General features: G+C 41.6%; 1 protein-coding gene across 1 annotated transcript; it reads left to right on the top strand.

Moving 5' to 3' along the window:
* Positions 1 to 6,454: 6,454 nt before the first annotated feature.
* Positions 6,455 to 8,818, top strand: LOC147660909 (5-hydroxytryptamine receptor 2C-like). Its single transcript, XM_086951437.1, has one exon. The coding sequence runs from the start codon at positions 6,459 to 6,461 to the stop codon at positions 7,281 to 7,283; it is 825 nt and encodes a 274-aa protein (XP_086807563.1). The 5' UTR covers positions 6,455 to 6,458; the 3' UTR covers positions 7,284 to 8,818.
* Positions 8,819 to 13,836: the final 5,018 nt, after the last annotated feature.

The following is a 13,836-nucleotide window of genomic DNA, read 5'->3' on the forward strand; positions in this document are numbered from 1 at the left end:
CACATTGTTTAATAACCAATTTGCTGCTAGAATGTTGTAAGAACTCCGATAAATTGCTTTTCTGTGTTGAAATTGTTTTTAACTACCTGTGCCTTTCTTCTTGATTCCGCCCCGGTCCACCGCGTCCATTGTGGGCGTTTGTGCGGAGGGCGAGGAACACTCCACTTTCTGCCTACGCTGTGCTCGGGTTAGCGCTCTAGTTATTGCTGGGCGGAGTTGTTATAGGGAGGAACATGAGGGCCCTTGAGGTGGATGTGCACACTGTCAGTGGCAGGGACAGAGAGTCCAATGTTATTTCCTACAACTACCTCGGCGTAGTGGGCGAAGGGGAGGCTCATGCGGTGTACAGACACGCATTTTTAAACTAACCTTCACATTGTTTAATAACCAATTTGCTGCTAGAATGTTGTAAGAACTCAGATACATTGCTTTTTTCGGTTGAAATTGTTTTTAACTACCTGTGCCTTTCTTCTTGATCCCGCCCCGGTCCGCCGTGACCATTGGGGGCGTTTGTGCAGAGGGCGAGGAATACTCCACTTCCTGCCTACACTGCGCTCGGGCAAGCCCGTCTGCGCCCGTCCGTGACCGAACGTGGACAAGGGCGAGGAGTCCTGTCTCTACTACAGGGGAACCGGCTAAAACCATAATGTTTACGGGTGAGCAATTGCTTAACCTCCGCACCTCCGTCAAGGCCGCCTGTAAACACAGTATTGTTCCGGGTGATGGGATGTTGAAGTGTATGGTGTGTCACCTTAATTTCACCCCGGCCCGACAATTAGCAATACCGGATATTTACTAAAGGGGTTTTTAATCAATTGTCGTTCTTTTAAAAAACATAGCTTAGATATCTATGATGCCCTGACTGATTATTAGGTAGATTTGCTGTTTCTAACTAAAACATGGTTAGAGGAATCTTCGTCACCTGAGATTTTGGAGGCTCTTCCACCAGAATATAGCTTACTGCGAATCGATAGAGGAGTCCAAAGAGGGGGTGGTATTGCAATGGTATATAAGACTAAGTTTGAGTGCTCATTGGAACCTATAAAAATTAGTAATTGTGAAGCTGGTCTTTTTTCCATTAAAATCTCCCCTGAATGCACGATTTTGGGATATCTCATTTATCGCCCCCCTGGGGGTTCTACATTGTTCGCTGATAGTTTATTGGAATCAGTGACTCAGCCGGCCCTACGCTACAATAAATTCATCTTACTAGGTGATCCTAATCTTCACTTTGAGGATATGAAATTCATAGAGGCACAATCAATGATATCCTCCTTGAAATCCCTGATGCTCTCCCTTCTGGATGAGACGCCTACGCATCAGGCGGGTCATCTCTTGGACCCCATATTCTCTAACTGGGACGGTATAAGGGTGCTCCCTCCTATCAGAGTTCCGTGGTCTGACCATTATCTTATCCCATTTAATATCACTGGCAGTGGTAATGGGTATAGACCTGAGCGGCCTACGGTACGTAAACATAGGAAATGGAACAATTTTAATCAGGAGAAATTTGAATCTATGCTTATGCTAGGGAAACCACCCCTTAGTAAAACTTTTAAGGAAGCTTGGACGGAGTATGAGGACTGGGTATCTAAAGCGTTAGACAAGGTGGCCCCATGGACCCATAAAGCTCCTACTCACAGGACAAAGTCCGCCCAGTGGTATAACGAGGATTTGTGTGCAGCCAAAGCCAGTTGTAAAAGACTTGAACGCCTGTGGCGTAAAGATTATGACTCTGATATGAAAGAGCGTTATATGAGCAGCCTGAAGGAATACCATAGGTGCATTAATAAGGCGAAAGGATTATTCTTTAAAGAAAGGATTGAATCTGCTAAAAACTCCTCAAAGGAGCTCTTTTCTATCTATAAGGAGCTCACGGCTCTCACTAGGACGGAGACCAAAGACCACTTATCCACTGAAATATGCAAATCTATCGCCGATCACTTTGTACATAAGGTGGAGAAGATTTATGTGTCTTTTCAGCAGGGAACACATGAAAAATTATGGGCTAGAATTACTGACCCAGGACCGTTTACTAGCGCTTGTCTCAATGAATTTACGGTCCCCCCGAAGGAGGAACTGATAAAGTTAATCATGAGTATTTAGTCTGGCTCCCCTTTGGATGTGGTGCCACCTCGGATCCTTAGGAACCATGCCCACCTCTTATCAACTTACATAGGCAATTTGGCTCATCTTTCCTTCCAAGAATGATTAGTGCCGGCGGAATGGAAACTCGCACAGGTTGTTCCAATTAAAAAGAAGGGCACATTGAGCATTTCTAACTTAGACAACCTCAGGCCCATTTCGCTTTTGCCATTCTGTGCCAAAGTGGTGGAAAAACTGGTTACCAATCAGCTAGTAAATATGTGGAAGACAACCAGCTCCTTCATCCCTCCCAGATTTGCTTTCTATGTTCCCGCCCGCACCCTCAGATCATCCACTTTGTTCAAACTGTTTCTTCCCCGCTTTAAGCGAGCCAGACTCGGCGGTCAATCGATTGTAGTGGTCGCGGCTCGGGCTTGGAATGCCCTCCCTCTTCATTTACGCTCCTTGCAATCTGTGGCCCAATTCAAGAAACATTTGAAAACTCACCTGTTCAGAAGTGTAACTTAGGTGTAGCTTAAGTTGTTTTCTTGCTGCTCTTCTCTCTGCCTTTCCCATTTCGCGCCAGGATACTCTCAAGTAATAGAGCGCGCTACAAAATAATTTATACATACATACATACATACATACATACAATCTGGCTTTAGGGCTAGGTATTCGACGGAAACTGCCCTTCTCTTTTCCACAGAACTGCTCCGCCAGAAAGTGGACGAAGGACAGACGGCCGCCTTAATATTGCTGGACTTAAGTGCGGCATTTGACACCGTGTCGCACCCTAGATTGCTAGCCCGTCTAAGTGAAATTGGTGTTGATGGCCCGGGACTTGAATGGATGACCTCCTTCCTGGCGGACAGACAATTTCAAATACACTATCCCCCCTTCAAATCTACGCCCCGAATTCTAAACCAAGGGGTCCCGCAGGGTTCCATTTTAAGTCCTGTATTGTTTAATCTATACATGGAACCCCTGGCCAGGTTGGTGGAATCGTATGGGGTGGATATCGTATCATATGCGGATTATACGCAACTGGTGGTTACGCTATCTCATAACTCAGTTGAGACGGATGGTAATTTCATGGAGTGCCTGGTGACACTGGCGAACTGGATGAAGTGCAACTGTCTGCACCTGAACGGCAATAAGACGGAGCTACTTGTGATTGGCTCCTCGCCCTCAATCTGGTCATCTGCTTGGTGGCCCAGCGACCTGGGTCCTACACCCATCCCCTCTGACACTGTGAAGAACTTGGGTGTGCTTTTGGACTCCAAGCTCACATTTTCCCAACACATAGGTAAGATGGCGGGGAGATCCTACGGCATACTGAAGGTCCTGAGGAAGATCCTGGATCTCCTACCTATGGAAGATAGGAAAACCCTGGTCCACGCACTGGTCACGTCCCATCTTGATTATGGGAACGTCCTGCTCTGTGGCCTTAGTAAAAAGGGATTGACCCAGCTATAGTGTGTCCAAAATGCGGCGGCCAGGCTTGTGATGAAGTTGCTGAGGAGGTCGTCTGGTAAATGTGCACCGCAACGCTTGTACTGGCTCCCCATGAGGGAACGCATTAGGTTTAAGACCATGTGCTTTGGTCAACGTATTGCACATGGCAAGGGTCCGGTCTATCTCCACAAGCTGCTAACTATTTATCGTCCCAGATGACTCCTGAGATCCACGGGCAATATGCAGTTTGAGATACCCCGCATACACAAAGCACGGATGGGAGGGCGTTCTTTTAGATTCCTGGCCAGTCAACAATCGAATGATCTTCCTGTTGAATTGCGGATGGAGCCATCGGAAACCAGGTTCCGGCAGAAGCTGAAGACCCATCTATTTCTGAAAGATTTGTTTTTCTGATGGTCTCCTTTCCCCTTGTTCCTCATCGCCATGGTTTGTTCTTGATTTTTAATGTTGGTACGCATCCTAGCGCGGAGACGCACTGTTCCAGTGTATTCAGGCGCTTAATAAATGTTTTTATTATTATTATTATTATCATGCAATATTCCGTCCATTACCTTGTGTGTTTTGCTGTTCACCCTATGTGGGAAGGGTATGCCCAGACGTGGGTCCCGTGCTCATTGCACCACTGGAGTCAAGCTATCCTCCCTCACTTGATAATAGAGAATGAAGGACCCCGTCTCTGCTTTGAGGATGACATCCCACAAGCTTAGAAGGAATTCTCCTCTAATTTGCAGGTAGAAAACAAGCATCATGTTTTTCTACAACAATGCGATCATGCACAGCAGGCTTGTTGGCCAATGGATGAAAAAAGTGGTGACCCTGATACAGAATAATTTTGCAGTGCCAGAGGACATGTTTATGTATGTCAGGTACAGAGATTATGATAAAATACTTAGAGTTTGGTGTCAAAGAGACAGGAGCAAACTACTAGGTAAAAGGTCACCTTTACAGAACCTGTATAGTCGTGTGGATGGGACGTGTGGATGGGACAATGTATGGAAAAGGGGGCATACTTGACAGGACTAGCCTAAAGGACATGACACAATGATCACCTGTACTTCTTGCAAACAACGGTTTTCTTGGTCCCATAAGAAGCATCCTCCACTGAGACAATTTGACTTCTCTGGCAAGATTTTAGCCCTGGAGGCAGCAAGAGAATGTCAACATCAGTCTTATGAACGGGTTTTGGAAAAAAAGCTAAAAATGGTGCTCTGTATGGTCTTACAATGTGTGTTAACCTGGTGGCCACTGGCAGGAGAAAAGAACCAGAGGGCAGGTTTACTAAGAACTTGTTGCAAAGTTCTGGTCGAACCTTGGGGCATATTATCAAGGGGGTTTATCTCCGCTTTTTTGTCTTTAAAAGCCAAGGAAGCGGAGAAAAAATTATCTCCCTATTACCTAGCTGTCCCTAACACCAGTTAGCGACAGCTAGTAGGAGATAGCGACCATCTTGGGCCCCACTTTGCATGTCAGTGATATTTATCACTAATGACATGCAAAGTGGGCGTGCCAAGATGTTAGCGACTGGAAACAGTCTCTAACATCGCTATCTCCTATTACCAACTTTTGGAGATATTTGCGCTAAGCGCGAATATCTCCAAAAGCTAACACCTGCCCTGAGCAGTTCTTAGCCATGTTATCCAATGGGAGGTGGATAACATGGCTAAGAGCATTAGCTTGGTCATACATGAATATCGCTGACTTTTCAGAGATATTCATGCATTGCGGCAGATTTTTATCGCATTTGCGATAAACCTTGGTAATACCAAGGTTTATCTGCGATAAAAATCGCCGCAGCTCTGCGGTAAATGTTTGTCTCTAACCAAGCAATAGCGATAATTATCGCTATTGCTTGGTAATATGCCCCCAGGTGACCAATGTGATCATTTGCAAACTGACTTATGTACTAATTGGACTTACCTCATGAATTTTAACGAGGTAGGTCACCGTACATTGCGGACATCACAGCTTGGTCAGCAGACCACCATATCTGTAACTGCTTCAAATAAATCTTTTTTATGCAATCCGTTTTCAGGAAACATGTTTTTTTTTAATGAAAGGTGTAAGTTACATTTTTGGAGACTACCCCAGCCTATTCTTAAAAAATGTTTTTGTGAACATTCACAAGGGGATAGAATCACTTGTGGACCTTATCCCGTTTGCAACTGGCTTACCACCTCCTCGAAGAAGGTGGTAAAAGATTAATGATTTGCAACAGGAATTCGGTCTCAAAACAATAATAAATACCAATCCAGTTTGGTATTTGAAAGGGATGCCCTTCCAAATACCAAATCCATATTTCTACGCAAACCTAAATTGAGATTTGTTTTGATTTAGCGGTGTGTTACCAAATCACAAAACCTAGACTTGTACACATGAAAAGGTACTTTTGTGGTTGCAAATGCCTCAATTCTGCAAATTGGACCGTTTCCAACCACAAAAAGTATTTGTACATCTGGCAATAAGTGTACTTTTAGTGAAGTTGTTTATCATATTTCTCTGCTAGTTGCTGTGCTGCTCAGGAGAAGCAATCAAAGGTGAAACTGGATTTTTATTAGGGAAAATGACATGAGGCTTGTGGGGCTGTCTATCTGAGGGTCATCATTTGTTGATATTGGGCTGTCCACATTTTCTCTCTGATAGGCTACTGACAGATATATATGATCAATCTGACTTGTGACGGTATCTACACAAAATTAACTGTGTTTCAGAGTATCTTTATATCACTACTAATTACATGCTTTCGAGCAATGGTGTTTTAGATATAAAATGGAAAGTTGGCAGACTGATTAGCTTGAATAGTGTACCATACTGAGAACGACACATGTTGCATGAACCCACGGCATTTTGTTCTGTTCGCAACATTGACTTTTCCTATTGTTATGATTTCAGGAATTTCGATGCCAATCCCAGTCATGGGCCTTCAAGATGAATCCAGAATGTTAATAGATGGAAGGTGCGTCATGGACGATGAAAACTTTGTTCTGATTGGATCGTTCGTGGCATTTTTCATCCCACTCATCATCATGGTGTTTACTTACTGCTTGACTATTCAAGTTCTTCAGAAACAAGCAACAGTGTTTATGTACGAGGAGGTACCAAAGCAAAGGAGGAGTAGTTTCAATTGCTTAAAAAAAGACAGCACTACAGAAAACATTTCAATGATCCAAAACCACGAGGGCGCATCTCACTTGAACTCGCCAATAAACAAGGAAGCTGTCCTTTTCCGGAAAGGGACCATGCAGGCAATTAACAATGAACGAAGAGCTTCCAAAGTCCTTGGGATTGTCTTCTTTCTATTTCTAATAATGTGGTGCCCTTTCTTCATCACAAACATTATGTCAGTTCTGTGCAAGGAGGCCTGTGACAAGGATCTCATAGTGGAACTTCTGGATGTATTTGTTTGGGTGGGATATGTCTCTTCAGGAATAAATCCACTGGTATACACACTCTTCAACAGGACCTACCGACGAGCATTTGCCAACTTCATCCGCTGTCGGTACAACACCAGTAAGCAATCAGTGCTGCAGCCAAACCAGAGCACCAATGCTGCATCAACAGCTATGTATGGAAAAGACCTTAATTTAAGTACTTATCGAAATGGCAATGAGCTAACCAGCATGGATGTGGACGAGACAGAGGAGGGCTTAGAAATGCAAGTTGGAACCTCAGAGCTATCAATAAATAGCTGTAATATTGTTAGCGAAAGAGTTAGCTGTGTGTGATAAAAGATCCAAAGACCTCTGGGCACTTTAGGTCTGACAATGTGAATAATGCATACAGAAAGCAGTATTTTTCATTTTAATACGTCTCTACAGTCCAGTGAAGTTAAAGGTTCTTTGTAATACCTCCAAAAATAATAGTTACTTTGCTTACCTGATGGACACAAAAGCTTATTTTCCCTCTTTGTGCATGAAAAAACTGCTAAATATCTGTCTCAGGTGGGTGTTTGCAGAAACTACTCGAAAGTCACTGGCATAATGAAAAGGCATTAAAAAAGGCGGATACAGTATATTTTTAATTCAAGTTGACAGTCGCCATTTGATGGGAGTTTGGTAATCTTAGTTGCACAAGTGAACAAAGTAACAATCTGAAAAGTCTATCCTATTTAAAATGTGGAAAATTTATTTTGGTGTTCCGTTTACCTGGAGAAGTATTAGAAATGATTGTGCAGCGAATTAAGCAAGCATTGACACATTGTATCTCGTTATTTTTAATTGACATACCAGCTATTTCTTACAGAATGGCATGGTCTTGTTTTAGCTAGGATAAGCCAACACAACATGTACAGCATGTGTTATGTACAATAAGTTGCTTACAGCACTTGTCTTTAGGTAATAAATGTTATTCAAATGCATCTACAACAGGGCAAACCTACAAGACCAGGCACCAGACCACATTAAAGATCTCTTTTAGCCATCAGCTCAAACAGCAGCTCATAAATGGCTATGGATCAACACTTTGCCTTTTGTTATGAACTTTATATGCCTGCCTCTGTCTTCCATGTCCGCTCTTCTTCCTGCTTTTTGTTACACCCATCCTAATACTCCGAATAGGAACCTCTAATTAATTGCTGACTCCCTAAATAACTGTACCTCATTCTGATTTTAAGTACTGTACATGGTAGAGGACACTCAAAAAATCTTGTTTTATATTTGTGTTATATGCTTTAGGTCAAGTGCATAGCACATGTTTTGTGGAGAAATGTAATATAAAAACTATTACAATTTTTAAAGTACTAGCAATAAGTTGAATGAAAATAGCTTATAGCACATATGTGAATAGTTCATTTGTCACTGCACAAAAGTAAAAACAGGAGCGTTGATAGTGGGCCTGGAAATGAATATCAATTTTGTGCAGCTAAGATTAAAGAATGGTTCCCATTTTGTTTTTTGATGTTGACATTTATGGTAGAACGTAAAACATTGTTTACTGTTCACAATTATATGAAAATTGTAAATATGAGAAACATCATTTTAAAGATGTTTTCATTATGAAATGTGACGTGTAGAACAACATGCAAAAGGACTGCCTTATTACCATTACATTCTTTCCTCTTTAACAAAGGAATTTTGTGAATGACTTAGAATGTCTCCCTGCAAAACTTCTTTTTATCATCGACAATAGGTATCTTTTGATGCTGAAATCCATTTATTCACAGCAACCAAATAGCTGTATTAAAGTTTCTTAGTTAATTTATTTTCTCAGTCATTTGAAAAGGGTTAAATCATTTTTACAATTAAACATATGCTACTAAGAACTGATGTCCGTAATTTGTGTTTAACCCCTTCATTGCTGTGCCTTTTCTCCCCTGTGCTAAGCCTTTTTTGGCTGTTTAGGGTAGTTCGCACTTGGGCCCTGTAACTATTTTTCCACAAATTTGCGTCTTTTTCTTTCAACAGCTTAAGGAGTCTAAAGGGACCGATGGTTTGCGGATTTCCCCTGGAGGGCACCTGGAAATTGGCCAAAATGCATCAATTGTATGTTTTTTTCTGAAGAATTTTAAAAAAGTACTGCAGAAGAAAGCGTTTTTTTTTCCCCGGCAAGATGTATCAGCAAAGGGTTTGTGGTGCTAAATTCACCATCTTCCCAGTTTTAGAAACAGGCAAACTTTTGTCAGAAAACCAACATTTTCTCACCGTTTGGGCATTTTACTGCTTTCAACCTCTTTCCAGGTAGTGGTAGAAATGGGTCTGAAAGCAGTAATGGATCCCGTAAAACTATACATTTCTATATTAACTAACAATTGAAATAATACAAATTGAAATTGAATTGAAAAAAACATCCATTTGTGCCTATGTTTTCACCTGTAACTTCTTCTAAATATTTCATATTTTTATAAGAAATATACTGTTACATCTGGTGAACCCTTCCGGTTACAGGGATATATAGGACTTGCAGGTTCACCATGTACCCAGAGCCAGTAACTGAGCTGCATCTTGCAATGGTTTTTCATTGTGTACTGGGTAGATAGCAATTCATTCATTAAAAATAGGTATAAAGGAAACCTGTATATTTCTGAAATGGGAACATAATATAGAGTTTAGAAGTAGTGATGATTGGCACATCTCAAAAATTGTGGGTACACATACAAGCATGTGAATTAGAAGACATTTTGAAAAATGGCTTCTTTTTCACAAATGTCCTTACATTTGGAAGGCAGAAATGCAAAGAAAGTCAATTTTTAATAACACTTGTTCTACTATTCTGTTTTCACCTAAGTCTCCAGATACAAATGGTCCCTTACTTGTGTGGGTAGGCCTGGAGCCTGCAACAAGAAACGCCCCAACACTCAGCATGGACATATCACATTTTTCCAGTGAAAACATATAATTTTTGCAATGTGCCTAGCTGTGGATTTCGTACCCTAGCTCAGCCATTATCTAGGGAAACCTAGCAAACCTATAAATGTTTAAAAACTAGACACCCAAGGAAATATAGGAAGGGGTGTACTGTGTGGATTTCACTAGAATCTGTTACCCAGAAAGCCAGGCAAACCTCAAACCTTGTAAAAAAAGAAAAAACCTCTGATTTCTGTGATGGAAAGTTCTGGAATCAGCGTGTAGCCAGAAACTTCCACCCACCCAGCATTTCCCCCAGGTCCCAATAAAGGTCTAAAGGAAACCTGTATATTTCTGAAATGGGAACAGAAAATAGAGTTTAGAAGCAGTGATCATTGGCACATCTCCAAAATTGTGGGTGCACATACAAGCATGTGAATTAGAGGACATTTATAAAAACGGCTTCTTTTTCACAAATTGCCTTACATTTGGAAGGCAGAAATGCAAAGAAAGTCAATTGGTAATAACACATGTTCTACTATTCTGCTTTCCCTGAAGTCTCCCAATAAAAATGGTACCTCACTTGTGTGGGTAGGCCTAGTGCCTGTGAAGGAAACAGCCCAAAATACACCGTGGACACATCATTTTGGTCCTGTGAAAACTGACCTTTTTTCGCATTGTTCCTAGTTCTGGATTTTAGACCCTAGCTCTGTCCACGCCGAAAGGAACCTAGCAAACATAAAAAACTGAACATCCATGGGAATGCAGGATGGGGTAACTTATGTGGCTCTCACCACTAGGTTCTGCTACCCAGAATTTCTTGCAAAGCTCAAACTTCGTAAAAAAACGAAAACATTTTCCTCATATTTCTGTGATGAAAAGTTCTGGAATCAAACGGGAGACAAAAACTTCCACCAAACCTGTATTCCCCAAGTCTCTCGATAGAAATGATACCTCACTTGTGTGGGTAGGCCTACTGCCCATGACAGGAAATGGCCTAAAACAGACTGTAATTCTAGGCAGCCGCACCCCATGTATAAAAATAACAGCATAATCCCCGGCACATAGTGGCCTCTCTGCCCCCCTTCAAATAATAATAAAAGTAAGCCCTGGTGCCTAGTGGGTTTTCTGCCTCCCCGTGGGTAGATAAGGGGCTATTGCCCCCATCGGCCTCCCGGGGTGTGAGAAAGACTGTAGCAGTGTTTTTGGGGGGTGCAGGCATTGGCATGCCTATTTTCTGCAGCCACCATCATATAAAAAAAGAAAAAATGAATCCCTTGTGCCTTGTGGCTTTCTGCTCCCTCCACCACCTCCGACCAAACTTGAGGCTATTTTTTGTGGGGGAGGGTGGGGGCATTGGCATGCCCATTATGGGCAGCCTCCACCCCTGAACTATAAAAAACAAATCCCTGGTGTCTAAGGTGCTTTCAGCCCCTCCAGAGAGAATACATTAGCACCCTCTTCCCCACCTCCCGAGTCTTAAAAAAAAGGAAATCCCTCTGCAGTTTACAGCAGAGCGAATTGGTGCATTTGTTAACATGACAGAATGGTTCCATCATGAGCACACAAGCACTGGTACTCATGACAGAACCCTTCTGTCATGAGCACCAAAAGATGTAAATATTTTTGGCTTGCCTACAACTTAGAATTGCTTACTGTTAAGTTTTTATTAGACTGAGGGGGATATTTAAAAAAAAATATCGGAGTGCGGTGTAACTGCAAAATTGATAAAGCTGCACATCGACATTTTTTGAACCCAGGATGCACAGTATTTAAAAAAATACGACACAACCCCAAATGTCACTAAGCTCCAGATCTAAATAAGCTGCCTAGCATCAGTGCCGGCACCCTTGTGCAATGTTGCAAGGGTGCCCGGACTGCTGGGAAGAATGTCTATGTGCAGGAAGGGACACCTTCCTGGTGAGTTGCTGTTTCTATGTGTCCTGAAGAATGCAGGAAAGAGCAAAATAAGAGGAGAAATACAACATTTCTTCTTGTATCACCTGTTTAAGACCAGGTATTTTCTGTTCCTATTTTGAACTGTGCTGCATGCCTTGTAAATTTGGGGCAGTTTAACACCACCTTGTAAATATTGGGTTGAGAGTAAGGCACTGGAGCGTCAGAAAAAGTGATGCTCTGGTGGTGTTCAGGGCTTGTAAACATGCCCCTGAGTCTTCTCTTCATCATCCCAGTAATAACGTGTGGAAGGGACCCACATCAGAAGCTGACCCCTGCAAAGATCAAACAAAGAAACAGCAAAGTAAAAAATTAGGTACACCCAATAGTGATGTATTACTAAGAGGGGCACTATCCAATCAAGTTATATGTAAATGACAACAAGGCACAATAAAAATGTCAATGACCACCACTACCAGTGAGCGAAGAATGGAGTTAACTAGGTCTGGGATGAAGTAAAAGGTAGGTGTAATTAGGAGTAATCTGAAAACTACCACTTTATTCCTCTTCCTTTTGCATTGGTGAAGAACAAAAAAAGAATATTGGTGCTGAACCAGTAATTATTTAACACTAGATTAGAGAATTATGCTGCCATGGTATGTAGGCAGGCGGAACCGAAACGATCAGCAGAATCCTAAATCTAAAGTCTGTAGTGTTTAAGAAAGTTATAAAGTGGTTGCCCGACAAACACTAATAGAAACCTTTTTTTCAACCATCCAAAAAAGGTTGCCATTTCTTTTGTTGAGGGTCTGAGATGTTAGGAATGGAGAAGCGCACCCAAAAAGTAATTAAGCCATGGGAATTGCAGTGTGTTCCGAAGGATCCTGGATAGCCATTATGGATTTTTGACATTGTCCTAAATGTCATAGAAAGAGACAGGAATTTAAGGCATGGAATAGAAGGATGTTTTGCTGTTGCAAAGCCCAACATCCATAGGCACACAGGGGTTGTGACCACAAACCTAGTTTTTACCATGTCTCATACCCCTTTCTTCATTTAGAAAGTTTTTTTTTTACTCTTAAAAGGCTTTTGCCATTCTTACGAATAACAAATAGGAGAGGGTATGAATGAATCATTCTCCTTTTTGGGAGCCACAGTGGAATGTATCAATGTCTTATGATTCAAATTGCAGCTGTAAATCTTTGATCCCTTATTGACCCACTAGTTGTATTGATAATCTAGTCAAAAATAGGAAGTAGATGAGCAACTTCCCTTTGGTAAATATATCAGAAGCTTGTTTCTGAAATAGGATACATTATTGTGTTATTAATAGATATGAACTACTTTTAAAACAAATGTTTCCAGTTTGGGATTGCAAATATGGAAATAAAGGATTGTTGTACTTTATATACATTTGTTCCTGCATTCTCAGCAAAGCACAGAGGGCCACAAATTACAGCTTCCCTAATTAATATTTTATAGCCGGATTTTTTGTGACCACAACGTATGGCCAAGTTGCATTGTGACCTATGAATACACAAGACACATTGCAACATACATTTCTATTTGCAAATAAATGGTGTGCAAGTTGGTTATCAATGGTTGGGGAATGTGAATACTACGTTAGGCCAGAAATTCCAAAGTGCTTTGAAATACACACAAACAGCCATTACAGCATCCACATAATGTAAGGCAACCTGACCTGCGACCTAGGAAGAAAGGTAAAAAATAGGCAATGGCAATTGTCTGTTGAAGATAAAAATTAGAAAGAACCTCGGATGAGAGGGTAGGAGAAAGCTGTAAGACAAGACCCTCCGAGAAAAAGCATGAAAAGACTGAGAGGAATTTAGAACTCCCATTTCTTCTAAGCTATGTGGCAAATTGATAGCAAAAAAGTGCAACTTATTAGAGAGAGCCTTGAAGATCATTACAAAGTATCAAAGGAGGCAGCCTGCAAAGCCTTACAGATTAGGTGAAGGTTCCAAGACTGAATAGGACAACATACCCTGGGCTAGGAAGGGTAAAAACTCTCAAAAAGATGATCAGCAAAATCAATTCAGAGGGAACAAATGCCACACAAAGCAGCATATTGGCAACTGAG

This window comes from Lissotriton vulgaris, unplaced genomic scaffold (genome assembly GCF_964263255.1).
Source record: "Lissotriton vulgaris unplaced genomic scaffold, aLisVul1.2 SCAFFOLD_2819, whole genome shotgun sequence".
Classification (NCBI taxonomy): Eukaryota; Metazoa; Chordata; class Amphibia; order Caudata; family Salamandridae; genus Lissotriton; species Lissotriton vulgaris.